Genomic DNA, 26,556 nt, shown 5'->3' on the forward strand with positions numbered 1-26,556 from the left:
CTTTGACTTTGGCTGCCTCCCTTGTTAAGGGGAAAAAGCCATTGGTATATGTATTATTATTATTAGTAGTAGTAGTATTTATTAGTTCCTATCTCCTTCCTGTCTCTTTTCTCCCCCTCCCTCTCTCTCTCCCCCTCTTTCTACCCCTCTCTCTCAATCTTTCCCCCGCATTCTGTCTCCCCCTCCCTCTCTCCCTCCCTCCCTCTCTCCCTCCCTCCCTCCCCACCTTCCCTCCCTTCGCTCTCTCCTTCCCTCTCTCCCTCCTCCCTCTCTCCCTCCTCCCTCTCTCCCCTCCATCCCTCTCTCTCTCTCCTTCTCCCTTCCTCTCTCTCCTTCTCCCTTCCTCTCTCTCTCTCCCTCTTTCCCTCCCTCTTTCCCCCTCATTCTCTTTCCCTCCTTCTCTCCCCACCTTCCCTTCCCTCTCTCTCCCCCTCTCTCTCTTTCTCCCCCATCTCTCTCCCTCCCTCTCTCCCTCCTCTCTCTCTCTCTCTCTCTCTCTCTCTCTCTCTCTATATATATATATATATATATATATATATAAGGGTGCTTTTATGAAATGAAAGTTTGATTTTCAATTCCTCTAGGGTGTCAATCAATTCCTTTCAATCCAAAACTGATACAGAAAAAAGGGTTTTGAAATCAAATGATATTTAGAGGTCATGCACTGAACTTCAAATATTTATTTATCATGCTTCAGTAAAATTGAAATGAACGACCAGCAATGCTCAAACAAATGGCACCAAAGCCCATCAAACAATGAATTATTTCCTCCCAATGTGTTGGGATTTACGAATCCCAACACATCAATTTCAGCCTTCAATCTTTCTTCAAGGCAGCTGCTTTGGTCAGAGTGGGGAAAGATTTCCGGTGTGCTTCAACCACTTGGAGGGTGAAGTGTTTCTGCTCTTCATTTCTCGTGAGCAATGCATTGAATTCGGACATGAGCGCCACTACTCCTCCAAGTCGTTGACCACCTGCAGAGATCCAACAAGGCATCGAGAATAGCGGTACTCTTCATCTCCTGCCCACTCCCCAGGATCTTTCCTAAGGAATTCCTCTGATAGCTGGAGGCACTTGAAGAATGTCTTTGTGGCTGAGGTGACAAAATCCGAGAGGTCCTTTGAGCTGGCGGAGAGTGGCGGAAGCCTCTTCGGAGGGTCGTTTGGGGTTACCCTTTGAATATTCGTCACCATTTTCTTCTTTGCCACTGTGACACAGTCGTCAAAGAAAGCAAGGGCAACAAGCACTTCCAACACGTACCACAAGTGGCGACTGAATGTGGTCAAAGCTGCCTTGCCAATGGTTTTGATGGGGAATCCCTCCAGGGCTTGAAGGAAGTCAAGATCGTTTTTCAGAGTGAAGACAGCAGAGGGGGCCTCAAACCAGTACTTCACATAAATTTTTGTGATTAAGATGGCCACTTCCTCCAGATGGTTCCATGTCGCTCTGCTCCATGATGGCCGCCGAGAAGGTCCAGGTCAATCTTCGATGGAGTACTGGGTTTTAAGAGAACCATCTTGAGTGTGTAGATGGCACGAGCCATCCATCTTGCCCAATGGATTGCTCCAGGCTGCTTGAATCGGATCCCTCCCGGGGGATGATCACCGAGAAAAATGATGGTCAGCTGGAGGAGTTCCTTGTAATCATCCCTTGGTTGTTGCTGCTGGAGCTGAGTCTTGCAGAACAAGATTACATCCTCCTTCCATCCTTCGACTGGAGGTGCCAACTTCTCATTTTGAATGCTCGTCGTGAATGAATTCTGGCAAATTCGGGGCCAGTAGCTGCAAAACTTGTCGAAGATGTCAATGCTCGGGGAGGCAGAAGTTTTGAACATTCCGAACACCTTTTCCAAGGCGATTTCAGCCACATGATGCCAGCAGGTGGGATGAAGGTGATGCCAGCTGATTTCCTTCTCGAGGATGACACAGACCCCTCCTTTGTGGCCCGTGTTAGGGGCCATTGTGTCGAAGCACAGCCCACTGACTCAGTCTCTCACTCCCCATTCATCCAAGAATCGCCATTGCCCTGAACGAAGTTTTGGAATGGCAAGAAGCTTGACAACGTTGTCACCAGACACAAGGATGGGGAGTCGGTCGATGGTTTCCTTGCTGGGAAGGGAGAAGTCCTCCATGATCTTTCCGTTCCAGTGGAGAACTAGTGGGATTTGTGGGTTGAAGGCCTCCTTCGTTTCAGCGGCCAGGGCAGCTCAGCACTTCATTCGAGCCCACTGGATCCCACTGGGGCTGATGATGAGTTCCTCAACATCTCCTTCAAGGCGGCTGGAGGATGCCATGGCGTAGATGTGTGCCGCCTTCCAGTCACTCACATTCGTGCAGTCAAGAGCTGCCATGATTTCTGGAGCCACAACTTGGACCACACCTCGAACTCCAGAACTCCACACTTCCGTTTTGGTGGGGAACATGCAGCAGGCCCAAAATCTGAATCCGATTCTCCAGAACATGGGCTGTTTGACGGGGATGATGATTCCAATTTGACAGACAAGAAGGCCTTGGCTGTTTGACGGGGATGATGATTCCAATTTGACAGACAAGAAGGCCTTGGCTGTTTGACGGGGATGATGATTCCAATTTGACAGACAAGAAGGCCTTGGCAGATGTGGCCTTCTCCTTGGTTTCTCTCTCTGCCATGGTCACCGCCTTGATCATCCGACGTTCCTCCTTCTGAGCAAGGTTCTGATCAACTCCTGCCATTTTTCCATGTCTCCCCTTCTCCCGTTGAGCCAGAAGGAAGAGCTTGTCTTCCTCATTGGTCATCCTCTGAAATACGTCCTGATGCGCCTTATCAAAAAGCTCCTTTGCGCCTTCGACAAATGCTTGTTGCTTTGGAATGGCTGACTCCCGGGATCTGCTCTTTAGAGGGCCCTGCCACTCAGCGTGGTACTTAGTTGCTCCACGACGTGGTTCCTGGCCTGAGTTGGGATCCTGGCTCGATTCCAAATGCTCAGGAGCTTGTCTGTCGTGGCCCGAGCGCTTTCCCCAATAGTCTTTTTCAGCTCAAAATGGTGATGGAAAAAACCTGGAGAACTTCGAGGCCACTCGGAAGTTTTGAGATCGGTAGACTTTCTTTGACAGGCCCCACCAGCCACACTTCCGTATTTGACCGCGTTTTTGGCATGTTTCATTCACCTGAAATGGAAAAAAGACGAATGTAATGAGCAGGTCAAGGGTGGAAGATGATAATGAATGAGAGCAAATACTTTAACTTCGCTGCACGACCTCTTAATATATACCGATTGTAAAATTATTATACCTACGACGTTTTCTCGTCAGACGGAACAAGTTAACCACTTCACTCCAGACTTAAATCTCGCGGGCAGCAGCCAATGCCAGCCGTACGACGTGTCGTAATAATACTCGCATCATAAAATATAGTCACCGCTTATATCAATCGTTCTCTCTTTCACCCGCGAATTTTGAAAACCACAGAGAATGGGATTCAGGGCACATTTGGAAGAATGTAAAAACACAGGGGCGACTACAATAAATATAATCAAGACGCCGATATGGCAGCGTCGCGAATCCACTTGCTCCTCATGACGCCTACGTGTGCGGCACCGTATGGAAGGGGTTAAGGGGACCCCCCGCCCCCAGATTTAAGAAAATTTCGAATTTTTTTTATTGCATAAACACATAGTAGGGATCTTGCTCTAGATGCTGGTAAAGTGTTTTTATCGTACCGCCATTTTTAAAGGGTTTAAAGGGCCTACCCTCCCTCCCCCCGGCAGCCACATGCTGTGCACAACCATTGTTTACATACGTTTTGACCATATTTTACCCTATTTTTTGCGTTTGATACACTCATAAATTTTTCTCGTACGTCCGGCATGCACGTGAGTATGTGGTGTGAGGAAGTTCAGCCTGCACGACTGGCAGTGGCCTGAGCCTTACAAAGTAAAGGACATGTACATGTTAGCTTGCCGCATTCACTAATTTGCCGTGTGAAATTCGCATCTATTTTTCAGTGAAGAGATATTTGAAGATATTAGCCATGCCTAAGCTATCCAAACAAAAGGCACACTTGCAGAAGATAAGAATGTCTACATTAGCAACTCAAGGGGAGAAAGAAAGAACCCCAGCATCAACTTTGTTATCACCACCTCCGCCACCACCACTAGTACTCCCTCCAGCAGCTCTCTCCCTTCCATCTACATCCACATCCTCAGCACCTGATCCTCTGTCCTCTACACCTATATCAGACAAGTTGTCTCTACGCAAACAACTGTTTGCTAACAAGTGGCTACAAGGATGCCTCCTTGTTGCAACACCTTGGGTTTAGAGTCTCAAACCTCACAGTGATGTCCCTATTGCAGCAAGAGCCTGTTCCAACACCAGAAAGGAAACCCAAGAAAAGAAAGAGAGCTGAATCCGAGCAATCAGACTACCTTGCTGGGTCATTCTAGACCAAGAACTCAAACTTTGCGATAAAGAGTGAGGTGGCGGCTTATGAGACCCTCACTTTGAGTGAATAATATCCTACACTGTAGGAGGGTACAAAGTGCCTGAGTTACTTGAAAGATGCAAAATCATCATGAAAATACAATGGAACCTGTTTTTAATGGGTCTTAGGAGGTCCAATGTAAAATTTAGTCAAACTAAGGAAAAAAAAAACTTTAACACTCATTTCTGAAAAATGTAAGTTTTTGATACTCAAAGTCTATCTCCTCCCTCAATTTTCAACCGATTTTTGCATATGAGGTCTCTATTAATAGCTAGATAAATGAAAAAAAAAAAAAATAGAGAGTTTTTTTGCATATGTTAAATAATTTTTTTTTTAATAACGTGTCAGTCATTTTTTTTTTTTTTCGATAATTTTTTTTATTTATTTTTTTTCCTCGGCGTTAAACAAAGATATTAAAAAAAGCTTTCTATTTTGTTTTTTTATATATGTAGAAGATTCTTTTGCTGTAAAATGAAAGACATCGAATAAAAATTGTAAGAGGAGATAGGATTTGAAAGAAGCCCAAAAATATGGTATTTTTTACGTTTTTTATTAAAAAATAAAAAACTACTCATCAGATCTGAATAAAACTCATGCTGTGAAGGTTTCCTCAGACCTAGATATCACACAGAAAAAATCAGCAAGATCCTTCAGAAAAAAAGATTTTGGGCGGGGGGTCCCCTTAATACCCTGGAGGAAGAAATTTGATCACTTTGAAATTTTGCCTATATACGATGCAAGCACCCTAATATATATATATCAACTTGTATCATATCCTTTGAGTTGTGAAAGTTCCTTTACTTGTGTGATATTCCACTTGATTCCTTGCCTCCTTCCGGATATTTCTTATTCCTTTTAAGAAAGGAGACTGTATGAAGGAGTGATTGTGCCAACAGCACTGTATGGGGCAGAAACATGGAACATAAGAGTAGAAGAGAGAAGGAATTTGAATGTGTTTGAGATGAGATGTCTGAGAAGTATGATGGGGGTTACTAGGCTGGATAGAGCGAGAAATGAGGAGGTGAGGAGGAGAACGGGTGGAAAAGGAGTTGGGAGATAGGGTTGATGAAAGAATATTAGGATGGTTTGGACACATGGAAAGAATGAGTGAAGAAAGACTAGTAAAAGAGGTATGGAAGGCAGATGTGGAGGGAGTGAACATGAGGGGACGTCCTAGGATGAGATGAGATGGATGGGGTGAAGGGGGCTTTGGGGAAGAGGGGAATGTCTGTTGAGGAAGGACGGGAGAGGACAGAAGACAGGGGTGAATGGAGAATGGTTGTATATGGATGATGTTGTGATTGCATGAGATGGAATGGGCAGGGGGGTGGGGTAGTGTGTGTGAGCAAAATTTGATGCAGCCCGAAGGGATTTCTCCCTGTCCTCTCCTTTTATGCAATGGGGGGATGGAGAGGGGGGGTCGCCGATTTAATGAAGCGGCCTTGCTGTGGATGTGCTGTGTCTTGTGACACTGCTTCTGACCCAGGGCAGTGGACAAGGTGCAGGGATCACCCGTCATCCAGGAGGTGCTCAGATAAGAGGGAGGCTGGAGGGGTGTGGAGTGTATTCAGGGATGGAATGGGTGGAAATTATTTTATGCCTTTTCCTTTTTTGGCTACCTCCTTGTAAGGGGGAAAAAGCCTTGGTATATGTATGTATGATTAAGATTCCTCTATTGCCATCTCTCACCACTTCCATACCGGCATTGAGCCACCCTGTCATTTCATCCCTAAATTTTTCATTGTGTCTACATCCCCTCCCCCCCCCCCCCCTTTTTTTTTTTTTTTTTTTTTTTTTTTTTATGTCACTACATTCTTCAGTTTCACAAAAAAGTGGAACATTAGTTAGATAGATATAAATTCAACATATTTAAAGTATTTGTGATGTACTTACCAAGTAGTAAGAAGATTGGGTCTGTATCCCATGATCATAAAGTGTGGAGACTTGGTAATTTATTCTGGATAACTGAATTTTCTGTAAGCCCCAAAATGGGGGTCTGTTTAATCAAGGGTTAAGTATACTCAGGTCAAAGGTTGGAAATAGAGGCAGTTTCAGGTGGCTTGGCAAAGTTCATATAGAAGCATACAGAAAGCAGGATTTTTAGTCCCATCACTATCTTATATAGCCACATTTCATGACACACGTAGGAAAGGCCGACAGATTTATTTACTTTCCTGTATGGGGGCTCCAGAAAAGGTAGTCATAGAAGTGGTAAAATACAGGTTCCAGGGATCATCATAAAGGAGGACAGTAGGAGTATAAAAGTATTATCATTCCTCAATGTGTTTTAACTCGCATAGACAAATAATATGTGGCTCTGGTCTGTATGGGCACCCCAAAACACTCCCTGAAATATTGGCTGCAGGTTACCATGGAGTCAATATCCAAGTACAGAGTTAGAGTTGTGAATGGTGAGATTTTGTGGTTTGAGGTGAAGGCAGGGTTGGGTTGGGTTGGGTTTTGTCACCATGGAAAGTTTAGAGTAGGGGGTTAGAAAAAGAGGAGGCTGAAAAATGTTGAGGTGAGCAAATTAAATAAGAGGGAAAAGGGATGTGTGATGTCACCATGATAACATGTATATTGAGTTGTGTAGGAAGTAAATGTGAGAGTGGAAGGAATTGAGAGGCCAGTAGTTTGTAGATGACACTGCTCGTGGCCTGGTTAGTGAAGGGCCTACAGCACTTAGTGGCATAGTTTTGGAGGGAACATGATAGGGGAAAAGCAGAGTTAATGTGGGTAAAAATAAAGTGATGAGATGTACAAAGGGAGGGGGTGGTACTGAGGTAAAGATAAGTCTTAAAGGAGAGAGATTGGTGGAAGTGAAGAATTTTAAATACATAGGGTCATATGTGGCAGGGAAAGGAGCTGGGAGGTAAACTAGAGTGAAAGACGCAAGTAAATAACTGAGGGTGAATGAAAAATATCATAAGAAATAGGTATCTAAGAGCAAACATAGACAGATGACTGTACGAAGAGGTGATTGTGCCAACGACACTATATGAGGCAGAGACTTGGAAAAAGAGAGAAGCAGAAAGGAAGTATTAAATGTGTAAAAACTATGGTGGGGTTATGAGGATGGATAGAATGAGAAATGAGTGGGGCAAGATGGTGAGCAGGAGTGGGAATGGAGCTGGCAGAAAGGGTTGATCAAAGAAAATGGGATGATTTGGGCATATGGAAAGAATAAGTGAAGAATTACATTTGGAGTTTTTTAAACTTTAACATTATTCTTAATTTCTTCTGTCCAGGAATGAAAAAGGCATTTTGTTTCCATTCTTTATTTACACAAAAATAGTATAACAAATCAATGTGTTTCTTAATTTACATTTATTTACAAGGAAATATATCAGAAGATAGAAAATCACATGAGATTACAAACTGACCCTTAAGATTTCTGCACTGAACTGACACGTGTCATGGGTAAATGTGGAAGAAAGAAAAAGGTCACACACAAGAATCAGGAAAAAACCTGTTTGACACTCCTAAAACCAAACTTCAACCAGACATGGGACATATTTCCTCATGTCTATAAAAACTACTTGTGTTAATTCACTTAAACTGGTACTACATACCTTGTGGGGATAATCCCTGTAAAAGGAGACGGGTGGACAGTCACCGTTTGGCAAGAGGCGGGAGACAGCCCGGGGGTGGATGGAAACCTCCCTGAAATACTTTCAATTGACCTGACAGGTCAATGGAGCCAAAGGGTGCAACAAAGAAATATTTCCTGTCCAACTTTGGATGTCTGTGTTACAGCATAACTACTTACACAAACCTTAAAGTACACACTAAAGAAAATACATATCCCAAATTACTGTGATACTAACACAGAAAAGGAGTAGCAAAACAACAAGATGATTGACTTGTAACTTGAGTGTACAATGCGAATGCCCAGCCTGCCGGTGACGGAATCAGTTACCATACATCTAAATATAAATTACACTACAGTAATTAAAGTACATCACAGTGCACCGACACATAATATCATTGCTGCAAGGTTGTATTAAATTCATTTAGTCACATTAAAATAATAAGGAAAGTAAAATGACAAGAAAAGAAAAACTTCAAAACAGGCAGTTTATACCCCCACCGTACTCTAGCAGGGTCCATATGACCTGAGTCCAGTACAATCAAACCTGGTGTGATATGACCGATCTTGACCTTTTCAGTGTGACAATGGTATACACCGATGATAGAGAGAGGGGAAGCTATGTGTTGGTGGTCAACTAACAAACAGCACCAAAAAAAAAAAAAAATGCATGGACATTGACTACATGACAAGAGAGACTTGCAAAAAAGAGTGTGGAAGACAGAGGTGGATGGGGAGGAACAAGAAATGGATGAATAGATGAAGTGAAAGGGGCCTCAGGTACAAGGAGGATGCATTTTGAGCAGGAGGGCAAGAGATAGATGTTGGTAGAGAGGGGTTGTGAATGGATAATTGAAATGGCCCAAATGTATTTCTTTTTGTCTATTCTGTATTTTTGCAAGTGGACGAGGGGGAAGGAATGCCACATAATTAAGCAATGGGGGTAAATGTGCTTCAGATGTTGGACCCTGTGAAGGTGCTGTGTCTTTCTGCATTGCCTCTGATCCAGTTAGTGGGCACAAGACTGGGAGGGTCCTTCACTCTCAAGGAGCTATAGATAAAGAAAAATCAAATGAGTGAAGAGTGGGTGCATGACTTGCCTGGACATATCTCTTACAAGGGGAAAGATTCCTCTAGTATATGTATATCTGCATGTGTATATGAATGTATTAATGAAAAAAAAAAAAAACTCCATGTAAATTTAAATTCTATCCGCAGATTCGTGGCTCAATCAGAGATGGCTACAAGAGAACCATATTTGTTGTGAATACTGTGCCACTAGTTCATCAGCAGCATAAAGCAATATTTGATCATACACCTTTTAAAGTAGGCAAATATGAAGGCTCCATGGGTGTTGATTTATGGAGTGAAGAAAAGGTAAGTGATTTAATGCAGATATTGTAGCATGTTCATTGTGTATTTGATCAATGTATATATGTACCTATAGCCATTTCCTTTCTCTAATTATCTAGGAATCTAGGGCTAGGATTATTTGATCAGATATTGATAGCAACTCAAGGATGATAAGTATGGAGGGCACTGCATATGTACATGTTCAATTATTAAACAAAGATGAGTGTATCTCATTGCTTCCTCTCGCACACACTGGATTGTGTGTATCTTGACTTGGAAAAGGCTTTTGATTTGATAAAGTACCTCAAAGTAGACTTGTGTGGAAATTGGAGCAATTGGAGAACTGAGAGGCGTTACTAGAATGGGAAAAGTTTTTTTGAATGTAAGATACACTAGGACAGTAGTAAAGGATAAGATGTCAAGATGGAGAGCAGTAACCAGAGGAGTTCCACAAGGTTCAGTGTTTGCACAAATAATATATGCAGACTAAAAAAAATCATTAGAAGAATGAAAAATGAGGACTAGACATTTCTAAAAAGGTCTAGACACTATTTTTGCATGGAGCCAAAAATGGGAAATGAAATTCAGTTAAAAAAAAAAAAAAAGACTATTCTTAAACTATTCCTTGGGAAGTGAACCCATTACAAAATTAAATGAAGAGAAAGATTTGAGAGTCTTGATAAAAGACATATCAGCAGGATTGTGTGAAATATGTTCAGATTGCTGCAGAAGATTTGAATGGCTTTTCACTAAATGAATAAATAGATGATGAAAAAACTCGTCAAAACCCATCCAATACTAATATGCATCAGTAGTATGGTCCCCACACAGGGTGAAGATATTAGCAAGACCAAGAGAATATAAAGGGCAGCAACCAAACTAGTCCCCAACCAGCCTGGCAGATAAACCATATGAGGAAAGACTAAAAGCACTGGATCTGCCAAATTTAAAAGATTAAGGAGAAAGCAATGACATGATTATAGTATTCAAGTCACTAAAGGGAATAGATTGCATAGACAGAAGACATCTCTTAATCAAGGATGGGAGAGCTTGAAGAAGTCTTAACTTTCTGTTATTTCCATTGTATTCTCTGTTTCTTTTTTGTTTCTCTGTTATGGTCCATTTCCTCAATTTCATATTAACTACTCTCCAGTAGAATTCTTCTTTTTCTGACTCCGTTCTGTTCTCGTTTTTTTCCTTTAGCTTCTTTCCTTTTCATTTTTCCTTCCTCTCTTTCCTCTTTATTCATTTCTCTTTTTATCCATACCTTTTTATATTGTTCACTTGCTGCTATCTTCCCTGTTTTTGCTAAGATATTCTCTGCTGTTGTTTGTGACCTGAATTTAATCTTAATTGGTCTGGTCTTATCTGTACTATATTTTCCGAGCCTAAACATCTCATCGATTTGTCTCATTATTTCAGGTTCATCATCCTGAACTAATTCTAGTAAACTGCTTGCTTTTTCTTTTTCCTCACTGATTCTTGAAGTTCTATCTAGGTTATGTTTCTCTTCCATTCCTAATATAATTATACATTTCTTTTTATCTGCTAAGTCTCTTACTATATTCTCCTTCTGTCTCATCACTTTGATAACTGAGTCTTCAGTTTGTTCTTTCATTTGTTGTTTAATTATGTCAGTAAATGGAACTTTACTGTGTTCTTGGATTTTTTTCCAGCCCTATGCTTCATTTGCTATGGCCTCTATTGTCTTTATTATTCCTCTTTAATTCCTCATTCTCTTCTTTAACTTCTTTTAACTGTCTTTTTAATTCTTCTATTTCTAAAGTTAAGTTTTTGTTCGTCTTCTCTAGTTCTTCCAATCTTTCAACTCTTTGTGCAATTTTGGCTACATTACCGAACCTGTTTTCCCAATGCTCAGTCATCTTATCAAATTTCTCCTCTAGTCTTGCCAATCGGGGGAGATTGGTATCCTCCCCCCTCTCATTAAATCCCTGGAAGTTATTTTCTTCACCTTCCATTGTGCTGTTCTTATCAATATTTCTAATCTTGATGCTTTTACTGATATTTTCGATTTTTCCAGTGTCGTCAGCTGATCTTTTGTTTACATTTTTCCTGCTGTCAGGGAAGCCCATTCGTCTCCCTCCTCTTTTTCTTCCATTTCCCTCAGTAATCCCTCCCCTTCTCCCCTTTCATTACCTTTTCACTACACCACAAGAATTCCACATCCCTACAAATACAGTAAGGTACTTCCTCATAGTTGAGATCCACGAAAAATGTTTTTTTTTTTTTTTTTTTTTTTTACAGAGTTCCAATCCACGCCGTGAATCCGATGAAAGTGTGTGTATTTACCTAGTTGTATTTTACGGGAAGGGGAGCTAAGCTCGTGGGGTCCCGTCTTCATATCTCATTTTATCTAAACTATTTTTAAATTCATGTATTGTTTTTGCACACACCACTTTCTCATCTAACTTGTTCCAACTGTCTATTACTCTGTGAGGAAAGCTGTTCTTTTTCAGATCTCTTCTATAGCTGTCTTTTTTTATTTTCATTCTGTGTCCTCTTGTATTTCTATCATCCCATTTTATCAGATTCTCTCTATCAGTAATTTCTATGCCTTTCATGATTCTGTAAATAGCTATCAAATCTCCTCTCTTCTTTGCTCTAGTGTCTGTAGTTCAAGTTTTGCCAGTCTCTCTTCATATGATAGTTTTGAGAGTGTTGGTGCCAATTTTGTAATTGCTCTTTGTATTCTTTCAAGTTTTTTTATACATTTTTTTGTACTTGGTGACCATATCGTTGCTGCATATTCCAATCTTGGTCTTATCAGGGTGATTAGGATTTTCTTCACCATTTCTTCATCCAGGTATGTAAATGCAACTTTGATTCTTCTTATTAAATTATAAGTTTCTCCAAAAATCTTATATGTTTCTCAGGTGACATATTATTCATAACAATGACTCCCAGGTCCTTCTCATTTTCTACTTTTTTTATTCCTTCTTCTCCCAATTTATATGATCCTGTTATTCTGTTTTTGCTTTTTCCAAATTCCATTATACTACACTTTTTTGTATTGAACTCCATCTCCCACTTCCTACTCCATTCCTGTACTTTATTCAGATCACTCTGTAGTGATTCATAATCTTCTTCCGTGTTCACTCTTTTCAGTAGTTTTGCATCATCTGCAAAGAAGCTCATATAGCTTTCAATTCCTTCATCCATATCATTAATATATATAGCAAACATTATTGGGGCCAGAACTGTTCCTTGCGGAACACCGCTTATTACTTCATCCCATTTTGAGTGTTTGTCTCTTATCACTACTCTCATTTTCCTTTCTTGCAAAAAATCTTCCATCCAATTAAGCAGTTTGCCCTGTATTCCTCCTTCAGTTTCTAATTTCTTAAGCAACTTCTTATGTGGTACTTTGTCAAAAGCTTTTTTTAGGTCTAGAAATGCACAATCAGCCCATCCATCTCTTTCTTGTATTATATCTATTAGCCTTGAATAGAAACATATTAAATTAGTGACGCATGATCGTCCTTGTCTGAATCCCAATTGCCTTGGATTTAACACTTTTTTTTTTTTTTTTTTTTTTCTAAATATTTTACCCATTTACTTTTGACAATTCTTTCACAAATTTTTGCTATTGTACTTGTTAGGGAGACTGGTCTATAGTTGTTAGGGTCTTCTTTATTTCCTCCTTTATATATGGGTACTATATTTGCTTTTTCCCAATCTTCTGTAACTTTTCCTTCTTTCAAGGAACTGTTTATTATGCCATGTATTTTGTCTGCCAGTTCATTCCTGCATTCTTTCAAAATCCAGTTTGCTATTTCATCTGGTCAATGCGATTTTCTGACATCAAGATTACTCAAGTGTTTCAATATTTCGTTCTTTGTTACTTCTATTTTTTTCATGGGAGGGACTTTCTCTTTCCATTCGATCTCTTCAGGTTGTATGTTCTCCCTTGTAAACACTGATTTAAAATGTTTGTTCATAATTTCTGCCATTTCAATTTCCTCTGTGTATTCAACTCCTCCTTGTCTTAATTTCTCCAAGTCTTGTTTGTTTTTCAATTTGTTGTTTACAAATCTGTAAAATAGTTTTGGTTGATCTTTACATTTTTCTATGACATCTTTTTCATATTTTCTCTTTTTCTCTCTGCATGCTTGTACATATTCATTTCTATAACAGGTATATATTTTCCATTTTTCAGGCCTTCTGTCTTTTTTCCATCTGGTCCAGGCTTTATCTCTTTTGTCTTTTTACTCCCTACAACTTCTATTGTACCAGCATTTTACATATTCTTTTTCTTGTTTTTGTCTTTGGACATACTTTTCCACTCCTTTTTTGTAAATTTTTGTCAAAATATTCCATTTCTCTTCCACTGTTGTTTCTTCTTTGTATATTTCTTCCCAGTTTTCTTTTTGAAAGAATTCTCTTATTTTATCAAAGTTTGTTTTTTCATACATCATTCTTTCTTTTCTATATTGTTAATTTCTTTTCATGTATTTTTCTTCATTTAGTTCCAGTTCAATCAATATGTGGTCACTTTTACTTATTGGTGTTTTATATTCAATTTTGTCCACTATTCTAGGTTCAGATGTAATTATTAGGTCTAGTCTCGATGGTTCTTCCTCATTTCTATACCTAGTGTTCTCCTGTCTCCACTGTGTCATTCTATTGTCAGTAATCATCTCAAGTAGAGCGTTTCCCCATGAGCCGTCTCCACCCTTTACTGTCATCTCTTCCCAGCAGATTTCTTTGCAATTATAGTCGCCCATCTTAAATATTCTTCCTCCATCTTCCATTATCTTATTTAATGTTATCTTTGTGTCACGAGGCTGTTTTCGGAGGCACATAATTTATCACAAACTTTCTACTCTTCTTATCTCTGTCTTCCACTTCGATCATAATCATCTCTACTGTATTCTTTCCATATGTGACACACCTCACGTTTATATCCTTCTTAGTCAGGAACATAACTCCACCCCCTTGTTTTGTCTCTCTCTTTCTAATCCAATAATTATATGCATCATGTCCTACACTGTTGGGTGGTAGTGGACCTTTTAATTTTGTTTCTACAATTCCCATTATGTCCGGTTCTTTTTCCTTCAAATAATCATTCAGCTCATTCTATCCTGTTATTAATCCACCTATATTTGTGTAAGACACTCTTAGTTTTCTGCCACTTCCATTGTGTCCTCTGTTTCCCTTTTGTTTTTCTCTTGTGTGTCGAATTTCCTTAGTTTCATATTCACTACTCTCCAATAGAATCTCTCTTTTTCTGACTGTTCTGTTCTCGGTTTTTTTCCTTAGCTTCAAGTCTTTTCTTTTTTCTTCCTATCTTCTTTATTCATTTCCCTTTTTATCCATACCTTTTTATATTGTTCACTTGTTGCTAGTTTCCCTGTTTTGGATAAGATATTCTCTGCCGTCGTTTGTGACCTGAATTTAATCTTAATTGGTCTGGTCTTATCTGTACTATACTTTCCGAGTCTGAACTTCTCTTCGATTTGTTTCATTATTTCTGGTTCATCTTCCTGAACTAATTGTAGTAAACTGCTTACTTTTTAATTTTCCTCTTTGATTCTTGAGGTTCTATCTGGGTTATGTTTCTCTTCCATTCCTAATATAATTATACATTTCTTTTTGTCTGCTAAGTCTCTTACAATATTCTCCTTCTGTCTCATCACTTTGATAACTGAGTCTTCAGTTTGTTCTTTCATTTGCTGTTTAATTATATCAGTAAATGCAACTTTACTATTTTCCTGTATCTTTCTCCACCCCTGTGCCTCTTTTGCTATTGTTTCTTTATTATCTTTATTGTTCCTTTTTAATTCTTTATTCTCCTCTTTTACTTCTCTTAAATGTCTTTTTAGTTCTTCTATTTCATCAGTTAAGTTTTTGTTCGCCTTCTCTAGTTCTACCAATCTTTCAAACTTTTCTGCAAGTTTTGACATTTTACCGAACCTAACCTCCCAATGTTCAGTCATTTGTTCAAGCCTTTCCTCCAGTTTTGCTAGTCGGGGGAGGTTGGTAACCGCCTCCCCCTCTTTAAATCCTTGGAAATTGTTATCCTCACCTTCCATTGAATTGTTCTTATCTATGTTTCTAATCTTTACATTTTTGTTAGATATTTCGTCATCACTAAATTGGTCGGGACCTCTTTTGTTTACATGGCGTCTGCCTGCCTGGGCCAAGTCCTCTCCTTCCTCGTTTCCTTCCATTTCCCTCAGTAATCCCTCCCCTTCTCCTTTTTCCTCACTTTCCCCTACACCACGAGCAATTTCCCCCCACCCTGTAAATACAATAGGTACTTCCTTTGCTTCGGGATCCACGAAATTTCACTTTCTTCAGAACGTCCTCTAAGCCGTCCGTTCGTTGAAGTGTGTGTGTGTGTGCGTGTATGTATCTGTGTTCACATGTAGAAGTAAGCATGTACGTGCGTGTATTTACCTAGTTGTATTTACCTAGTTGTATTTTACGGGAAGGGGAGCTATGCTCGTGGGGTCCCGTCTTCATATCTCATTTTATCTAAACTATTTTTAAATTCATGTATTGTTTTTGCACACACCACTTTCTCATCTAACTTGTTCCAACTGTCTGTTACCCTGTGAGGAAAGCTGTTCTTTTTCAAATCTCTTCTATAGCTGTCATTTTTTATTTTCTTTCCGTGTCCTCTAGTATTTCTGTCATCCCATTTTATCAGATTCTCTCTGTCAGTAATTTCTATGCCTTTCATGATTCTGTAAATAGCTATCAAATCTCCTCTCTCTCTTCTTTGCTCTAGTGTCTGTAGTTCAAGTTTTGCTAGTCTCTCTTCATATGATAGTTTTGAGAGTGTTGGTGCCAATTTTGTAATTGCTCTTTGTATTCTTTCAAGTTTTTTTATACATTTTTTTGTACTTGGTGACCATATCGTTGCTGCATATTCCAATCTTGGTCTTATCAGGGTGATTAGGATGTTCTTCACCATTTCTTCATCCAGGTATGTACAGGGTCTAACAGATAAATCCGTACAACTTCTTATCACATGTTTTAAGATTAATATCTCGGGTTATAATAAACAGAGAGTTATGAAATTTTCAGTATATTTAGAAAAGGCAATAAGAACAATGATTTCATTCAATGTAACCACCTTCAGCTGTTATGACGCTTTCAACGCGTTTACGAAACTTGGATACAGCGTTGATGATCTCAGACTTTGATAATGAACCCACAGCCTTCTTGATGTCTGTCTTCAGGGTTGTTATACTTCTGTGTGGCTTGTCACATGCCTTGGCCTCAATTCACGCCCAAAAATAATAATCTAAAGGGTTTAGGTCTGGCGAATTTGAGGGCCACAACTCTTTGTTCCAGAACTGCACATTTGACCCTTCGAGAAGGTTGGTGGTCCTCTTCGCTGTGTGGGCTGGAGCCGAGTCTTGTTGGAGGACAAACTGGTTGCCACTAGCCTTATCTTTCATCCAGGGTATTATTTTCTCTTCTAGAACTTTGCAATAGACAACGGCATTGACTTTCTCCTTGTTGTTGAAGAAGTGAGTGAAGACGTCCCCCTCAGTTGACACCACACAGAGCACCATGACACTTGCTGGTTTCTTCGTCGTTGTCTTGTGTTGAACCTCTGAGGATGAGGAGGCTATCCAGCGATCATTCCGCTTATTGAAAGTCGCATCAACCGTGAAAATCTTCTCGTCGGAAAAAAACTTGATGACTGAGCCATTCGACTTCATCCAGTTCAACAGCTTTTGGCACCTGGTCAAGCGGATTTCTTTCATTTTTCGTGTCAAAAGATGTCTTTTTCCTTGTGAGAATGAGGTTAATCCCAATTTCTTTAATGCTCTGTGAATTGTCATTGTGCTGACACCTCTCTTCTTTGCCAATGTCGATAATGGTAAGGCTGGATTTGCATTGACACTTCTCTTGAGACCAGCTAAAAAGCGAGGTGTTAGAATTCTGCCCCTTCTGGGCTTGTGAGCAGCTCGTTGGTCTTCGCTGGTCTCATCAAAACGTTTACAAACATCGTAAACAGTTTGTCTGGAGTATTTTAGCATCCTTATTATGGCGCTAGGAGTGTGACCCGCGCGACGAAGTTCGCATATGGCTGAACGTTTGGCTTGTTCCATTGCTTAATGTTTATTGCACCGGTGCTAGTATACAACTGGCTAAATTATTAGACAAATGGAAGTATCTGGAAACAATCAGAATTGCCATATGTTACTTTTTAAGTGCTTAAAACCTCTTCAAAGTTTGTACGGATTTATCTGTTAGACCCTGTAAATGCAACTTTGATTGTTCTTATTAGATTATAAGTTTCTCCAAAAATCTTATTTATATGTTTCTCAGGTGACATATTATTCATAACAATGATTCCCAGGTCCTTCTCATTTTCTACTTTTTTAATTCCTTCTTCTCCCAATTTATATGCTCCTGTTATTCTGTTTTTGCTTTTTCCAAATTCCATTATACTACACTTTTTTGTATTGAACTCCATCTCCCATTTCCTACTCCATTCTTGTACCTTATTTAGATCTCTCTGTAGTGATTCACAATCTTCTTCAGTTTTCACTCTTTTCAGTAGTTTTGCATCATCTGCAAAGAAGCTCATATAGCTTTCTATTCCTTCATCCATATCATTAATATATATAGCAAACATTATTGGGGCCAGAACTGTTCCCTGCGGAACACCGCTTATTACTTCATCCCATTTTGAGTGTTGGTCTCTTATCACTACTCTCATTTTTCTTTCTTGCAAAAAGTCCTCCATCCAATTTAGTAGTTTGCCCTGTATTCCTCCTTCAGTTTCTAATTTCTTTAGCAACTTCTTATGTGCTACTTTGTCAAAAGCTTTCTTTAGATCTAAAAATGCACAGTCCGCCCATCCATCTCTTTCTTGTATTATATCTATTAGCCTTGAATAGAAACATATTAAATTAGTGACGCATGATCGTCCTTGTCTGAATCCAAATTTACTTGGATTTAACACTTTGTTTTTTTCTAAATATTTTACCCATCTACTTTTGATAATTCTTTCACAAATTTTTGCTATTGTACTTGTTAGAGAGACTGGTCTATAGTTGGTAGGTTCTTTATTTCCTCCTTTGTATATAGGTACTATATTTGCTTTTTTCCAATCTTCTGTAACTTTTCCTTCTTTCAAGGAACTATTTATTATGCTATGTATTTTGTCTGCCAGTTCATTCCTGCATTCTTTTAGTATCCAGTTTGCTATTTCATCTGGTCCATGCGATTTTCTGACATCAAGATTATTCAAGTGTGTTAATATTTCATTCTTTGTTACTTCTATTTCTTCCATAGGGGGGACTTTCTCTTTCCATTCGTTCTCTTCAGGTTGTATGTTCTCCCTTGTAAACACTGATTTAAAATGTTTGTTCATAATTTCCGCCATTTCCATTTCCTCAGTGTATTCAACTCCCTCCTGTCTTAATTTCTCCAAGTCTTGTTTGTTTTTCAGTTTATTGTTTACAAATCTGTAGAATAGTTTTGGTTGATCTTTACACTTTTCTATGATATCTTTTTCATATTTTCTCTTTTCCTCTCTGCACATTTGTACATATTCATTTCTATAGCAGGTATATATTTTCCATTTTTCAGGTCTTCTGTCTTTTTTCCATCTGGTCCAGGCTTTGTCTCTTTTGTCTTTTAACTCCCTACAGCTTTTGTTGTACCAGCATTTTACATATTCTTTTTCTTGTTTTTGTCTTGGGACATACTTTTCCACTCCTTTTTTGTACATTTTTGTCAAAATATTCCATTTCTCTTCTACTGTTGTTTCTTCTTTGTATATTTCTTCCCAGTTTTCCTTTTGAAAGAATTCTCTTATTTTATCAAAGTTTGTTTTTTCATACATCATTCTTCCTTTTCTGTATTGTTCATTTCTTTTCATATATTTTTCTTCATTAAGTTCCAGTTCAATCAATATGTGGTCACTTTTACTTATTGGTGTTTTATATTCAATTTTGTCCACTATTCTAGGTTCGGATGTAATTACTAGGTCTAGTTTCGATGGCTCTTCTTCATTTCTATACCTAGTGTTCTCCTGTATCCATTGTGTCATTGTATGGTCAGTAACCATCTCGAGTAGAGCGTTTCCCCATGAGCCGTCTCCACCCTTTACTGTCATTTCTTCCCAGCAGATTTCTTTGCAATTAAAGTCGCTCATCATAACTATTTTTCCTCCCTCTTCCATTATCTTGTTTAATGTTATCTTTGTGTCCTCTAACATACTTTTATGTTCACTCTCTTCCCATGAGGCTGTTTTTGGGGGCACATAATTTATCACAAACTTTCTGTTCTTCTTATCTCTGTCTTCTACTTCTATCATTATCATCTCTACTGTATTCTTTCCATATGTGACACCCTTCACGTTTTATATCCTTAGTCAGGAACATAGCTCCACCCCCTTCCTTTTTCACTCTGTTTCTAATCCAATAATTATATGCATCATGTCCTACACTGTTGGGTGGTAGTGGACCTTTTAATTTTGTTTCTACAATTCCCATTATGTCCGGTTCTTTTTCCTTCAAATAATCATTCAGCTCATTCAATCCTGTTATTAATCCACCTATATTTGTGTAAGACACTCTTAGTTTTCTGCCACTTCCATTGTGTCCTCTGTTTCCCTTTTGTTTTTCTCTTGTGTGTCGAATTTCCTTAGTTTCATATTCACTACTCTCCAATAGAATCTCTCTTTTTCTGACTGTTCTGTTCTCGTTTTTTTCCTTAGCTTTAAGTCTTTTCTTTTTTTCTTCCTATCTTCTTTATTCATTTCCCTTTTTATCCATACCTTTTTATATTGTTCACTTGTTGCTAGTTTCCCTGTTTTGGATAAGATATTCTCTGCCGTCGTTTGTGACCTGAATTTAATCTTAATTGGTCTGGTCTTATCTGTACTATACTTTCCGAGTCTGAACTTCTCTTCGATTTGTTTCATTATTTCTGGTTCATCTTCCTGAACTAATTGTAGTAAACTGCTTACTTTTTCATTTTCCTCTTTGATTCTTGAGGTTCTATCTGGGTTATGTTTCTCTTCCATTCCTAATATAATTATACATTTCTTTTTGTCTGCTAAGTCTCTTACAATATTCTCCTTCTGTCTCATCACTTTGATAACTGAGTCTTCAGTTTGTTCTTTCATTTGCTGTTTAATTATATCAGTAAATGCAACTTTACTATTTTCCTGTATCTTTCTCCACCCCTGTGCCTCTTTTGCTATTGTTTCTTTATTATCTTTATTGTTCCTTTTTAATTCTTTATTCTCCTCTTTTACTTCTCTTAAATGTCTTTTTAGTTCTTCTATTTCATCAGTTAAGTTTTTGTTCGCCTTCTCTAGTTCTACCAATCTTTCAAACTTTTCTGCAAGTTTTGACATTTTACCGAACCTAACCTCCCAATGTTCAGTCATTTGTTCAAGCCTTTCCTCCAGTTTTGCTAGTAACCACCTCCCCCTCTTTAAATCCTTGGAAATTGTTATCCTCACCTTCCATTGAATTGTTCTTATCTATGTTTCTAATCTTTACATTTTTGTTAGACATTTCGTCATCACTAAATTGGTCGGGACCTCTTTTGTTTACATGGCGTCTGCCTGCCTGGGCCAAGTCCTCTCCTTCCTCATTTCCTTCCATTTCCCTCAGTAATCCCTCCCCTTCTCCTTTTTCCTCACTTTCCCCTACACCATGAGCAATTTCCCCCCCACCCTGTAAATACAATAGGTATTTCCTTTGCTTCGGGATCCACGAAATTTCACTTTTTCTTCAGAACGTCCTCTAAGCCGTCCGTTCGTTGAAGTGTGTGTGTGTGTGCGTGCGTGTATGTATCTGTGTTCACATGTAGAAGTAAGCATGTACGTGCGTGTGTGATCGTATTTGTGTGTACACGCATGCGCATTCACAACATACACTGGTTGTCTAACACGTGTCTACATGTGTGTAAGTATATGTCTGTTTTTGATCTCCCATAAGAGAAATTAAGACACGACAAGTGCAGTCGTTATCAGACTTATTAGTTGTGTTCCAAACGAAAGAAACATTACACTTCAACAGGTTAGGGCCTTAAAATTTCACGATAGCAAGGCGCAGGTGGTGGAAGCAACAAGCTAAAGCTTGTTGGCTCCCCACCTACCATCCCCTACTCCCCCTCTCCTCCCCTCCCTCCCTCCTGCATCAGTACCCGGAGGTTAACACATAACCACAGGCAGCCACCCACGGCTATCCCCTTGCCCCACACCCTTGTTTGAGCAGTTCCCAGTGCACATAATGACCGTGTTATATGAGGATCGACTATATATGGTAAAATAGAAAGCAGTAAGGGGGGAAACAAGGAAGACCCTACTAACCATAATAGACCGGTCTAACAAGTATGATAGCAAAAATTTGTGAAAGAATTATCAAAAGTAGATGGGTAAGGCATTTGGAAAAATATAACGTATTAAATCCATGGCAATTTGGATTCAGACAAGGACAATCATGCATCAAACTTAATGTGTTTCTATTCAAGACTAATAGATGTAATACAAGAAAGAGATGGATGGGCTGAATGTGCATTTCTAGACCTGAAAAAAGCTTTTGATTAGGTGCCACATAAGAAGTTACTTAAGAAATTATAAACTGCAGGAGAATACAGGACAAGCTGCTGAAGTGGATGGAAGACTTCTTGCATGAAAGAAAAATGAGAGTGGTGATAAGACGCAACACTCTAATTGGGATGAATTGGTAAGTGGTGTTCCACAAGGAACAGTTCTGGCCCCAATAATGTTTGCTATATATATTAATGATATGGATAAAGGAATTGAATGTTATATGAGCTTCTTTGCGGATGATGCAAAATTGTTGAAAAAAAGTGAACACTGAAGAAGATTGTTAGTTGCTACAGAATGATCTCAATAAAGTATAGGAATGGAGTAGGAAGTGAGAGATGGAATTCAGTATTAACCCCTTCCATACGGTGCCGCACACGTAGGCGTCATGGGGAGCGAGTGTATTCGCGAGGCTGCCATATCGGCGTCTTGATTATATTTATTGTAGTCGCCCCTCCATAATGACATTCTTTCTAATTCTTTTGTAATCACATTTTCTATGGTTATCAAAATTCACGGGTGAAGAGAGAACGATCGATATAAGCGGTGACTATATTTTATGATGCGAGTATTATTACGACACGTCGTACGGCTGGCATTGGCTGCTGCCACCGAGATCTAAGTCCATGACGCCTACGTGTGCGGCACCGTATGGAAGGGGTTAAGAAGTGTAGTATAATGGAATTTGGAAAAAGCAAAAAAAGAATAGTGGGATCATATAAATTGGGAGAAGAAGAAATAAAAAAAAGTAGAAAATGAGAAGGACCTGGGAGTCATTATTATGAATGTTATGTCCCCTGAGAAACATATAAACAAAATTTTTGGAGAAACTAGTAATTTAATAAGAACAATCAAAGTGGCATTTACATACCTGGATGAAGAAATGGTGAAGAAAATACTAGTCACTTTGATAAGACCAAGATTGGAATATGCAGCGACGACGTGGTCACCAAGTACAAAAAAATGTATAACAAAACTTGAAAGAATACAAAGAGCAATTACATAATTGGCACCAACACTCAGAACTATCATATGAAGATCCATACATACCAAGGGAGGTAGCCAAAAAGGAAAAGGCATAAAATCATTCCCACCCATTCCATCCCTGAATACACTCCTCACCCCTCCACCCTCCCTCTTATCTTAGCACCTCCTAGATGACGGGTCATCCCTGCACCTTGTCCACTGCCCTTCTTTATGCATATGAAGATAGACTAGCAAAACTTGAGCTATAGACATAAGAGCAAAGAGAGAGAGAAGACTTGATAACTATTTATAGAATCATGAAAGGCATAGAAACTATTGATAGAGAGGATCTAATAAAATGGGATAGTAGAAATACAAGAGGACACGGAAAGAAAATCAAGAAAGACAGTTATAGAAGAGATCTGAAAAAAATCAACTTTCCCCTCAGAGTAATAGACATTTGGAACAAGTTAGATGAGAAAGTGGTGTGCATAAAAACAATATACAAATTTAAAAACAGTTTAGATAAAATGAGATATGAAGACAGGACACCACGAGCATAGTTCCCCTTCCCTTAGAATACAACTACGTAAAACTAGGTAAATACACACACACACACTCCAGCAGTGGTTGAAGTAAGATGTACAAAAAACAAGCTCCGTAGCGCTAAGCAATGCTTCGCTGACAGACAAATTTGGAACCAACCCTAGTTGCTTACAAAAACGAGAAAGGAGAAGTATACTATGAGTGACCAATAATGTAATTGTCTTTGTGTCTTTATTTATTTTATTGATTGATTTATTTATTTATTTTTGTTTTCATGGTTAGATTACTCACAAAAAAAGAAAAAAAAAATGGTAGAAAAAAACAGAAACCCAAGGAACAAAAAGCCAACAAAAAGATGCTTAGATGTAAGTAGGGTCGAATCACCTTTGGGGGTGATCCCCAAAAGGACATGACTGAACAAAACTCCAAAGACTACCAAAGGCTTGAAAAAAAATATTTTCTGGTTTTGACAGAGTGGAATTATGTATAGAGGGACAGAAATGGAAAGAGAACCCAGGTTTAAAAATATAATGAGAAATAGGGAAATCAACAGGTAATTTGGCCAGGGACACAGTGGATAAAAAAGGATGCATTGTAATCTATGGTATTAAAGAGAAACATGATATTCCTAGATATCAGAGAGGAGAAAGAGATCACTAAAGAAATTCTGAGAGAGATTCAATAGGAAGGACAAAGTATAGATAAAGAAATTGAGGAGACATAGAATAGGAAGATACTAAAAAGAAAAACAATAAAGGCCACTAAAAGTAGAACTTAGGTCACAAATTATTGCAGAGGAAGCACTATCTAGAACAACAAAACTAGCAAATAATGAACATTACAAATATGCATGGATAAAAAAAGAAATGAAAAAGAGAACTGAGACTGAAAAGATTTTTGAGAGAGAGAGAGGAGTGGTGGACCTGAGGCTGAGAAAATGGTATATCAAGAAAAAGGAAACAAAGTAGACGAAAAAAGCAGAAAGGAAAAAGTTAAAGTTAGCCTATACCAACATAGATGGAATGATTTCAGGACTGAATGAATTAAATGATTATCTAGCATTAGAAAAAACAGACATAATGGGAATAGTAGAAACTAAATTAAAAAGTACTCTACCACCAAATGCTCTGGGACAAGGTCAATACAACCATTGGATGAAAAATAGAAAGGAAAAACAGGGTGAGGGAGTATTATTTTTGACTAGGAAAGACTTAAATGTGACAAAGATAACAGAAGGAAAAAACAATGTGGAATCAATTATGATAAAAGTTGAAAACAGTTACATGAAAAGTAAAAAATTTGTAGTAGTGTATGTCAAAATACAGTCCTGGACAGAAAGTGATCATTCCAAACTGTTGGAAGACACAAAATATGAACTAATTTATTGAAAGAAAGAGGAAATATAGTAATTATGGGTGATTTTAACTCAAATATGTTGGGAAGAAATGACAGTGAAGGGTGGAGAAGACCTCTGGGGAAGCATACTACTTGATATGACCATTGAATACACAATGACTCAGTGGATAAAAGAAAATAAAATTTACCAGATACAGAAACAATGAGGAACCATCAAGACTGGATTTAATACTTATGTCAGAACCTGAAATTGTGGACAGAATTGATTACAAAACTCTAATAGGAAAGAGTGACCATGTACTAATAGAATTCGAACTAAAAGAGCAAATGGACCTAAGAAGAAATGAGAAGCATAGAAAAGGAAGACTAATGTACAACAAAACGAATTTTGAGAAGAAAAAAAATTCTTTTGTAACGCAAATGGGAAAAATTCCTAAACTAAGAAACAAGGATGAAGAGAAATGGAATATACTAAAAGAAATTTATAATGAGGGTGTGAACAAATGTGTACCACAACAAAAGCAAGAAAAAGTATACATAAAAAGCTGGTACAACAACAAAAATGTAGTGAGGCTAAGGATAAAAGACAAAGCTTGGAAAAAATGGAGAAAGGACAAAAAAAAAAAAAAAAACCAAGTAAATGGCAAACATACATCAAACTAAGAAATGATTATGTAAAAATATGCAGAGATGAAAAGAGAAACTGTGAAAGAGACATAATAGAAAAATGCAAGGAACAACCTAAACTATTTTACAGATATGTAAATGGTCATGTACAACAAACCTGATCTGCTTCTATTCAAGACTAATAGAAATAATACAAGAAAGGGATAGATGGGCAGATTGTGCCTTTCTAGACCTACAAAAAGCATTTGATGAGGTACCACACAAGAAACTAATAAGAAAAATAGAATCAATAGGTGCCATCAGAGGAAAATTATTGGAATGGATGGGAAAAAAATGAGGGTAGTAATTAGAGACAAATTCTCAAATTGGGAAGAAATGATAAGTGTCCGTCAAGGTTTGGTAGTGGCTCCAGTCATGTTTGCCATATATATAAATGACATGGATGAAGGAATAGAGTATTATATGAATTTCTTCGTAGATGACACAAAAATACTAAAGTAAGAAGAGAGGAGGATTGTGAATTATTACAGTCAGACCTGGACAAAATCTGGAAATGGACTCAAAAGTGGGAAGTGGACTTCAATATCAAGAAGTGTAGTATAATGGAGTTTGGAAAAAGTAAAAATAGAATATCAAGAAATTATAGAATTGTTGAAGAAGTCAAAAAAGTGAACTCTGAAATACCTTGTAGTAATAATAATCAGCAAAGACATGACACCGGACAAATATATTAATAAAATAGTTGGAGAAACCTTCAACCTATTAAGGTCAATGAAAGTGTTTGACTACTTGGATGAGGAAATTATTAAAAAATATTAGTTACACTAATAAGACCAAAACTGGAGTATGCAGCAACACTATGGACAATCAGTACTAAAAAGAATATAAAGAAATTAGAATACAAAGAGCAATGACAAAGTTGGCACCAACTCGCTCCAAATTAACATACGAACAAAGATTGTCCAAATTGGAATTACCAACTCTGGAACAAAGAGAAAGAGATCTGCTGACTATAGAATCATGAAAGGAATTGAAATCCTAGATAGGAATGATTTATTAAAATGGGACAATGGAAAAACAAGAGGACACGAAAAGAAAGAGA

General features: G+C 38.3%; 1 protein-coding gene across 2 annotated transcripts in view; it reads left to right on the forward strand.

Annotated features, from left to right (window-relative positions):
- The window catches only part of LOC143028360 (endoribonuclease dcr-1-like), a 99,206-nt gene that overhangs the window by 43,255 nt on the left and 29,395 nt on the right, over positions 1 to 26,556 (forward strand). For both annotated transcript variants that reach the window (XM_076190322.1, XM_076190323.1), the window contains exon 4: positions 9,266 to 9,424. In XM_076190322.1, the coding sequence (XP_076046437.1) occupies positions 9,266 to 9,424 (159 nt within the window). The remainder of the gene's footprint in view (positions 1 to 9,265; positions 9,425 to 26,556) is intronic.

The sequence above is a fragment of the Oratosquilla oratoria genome, chromosome 9 (assembly GCF_046742065.1).
Source record: "Oratosquilla oratoria isolate Oo_2021 chromosome 9, ASM4674206v1, whole genome shotgun sequence".
Taxonomy (NCBI): Eukaryota; Metazoa; Arthropoda; class Malacostraca; order Stomatopoda; family Squillidae; genus Oratosquilla; species Oratosquilla oratoria.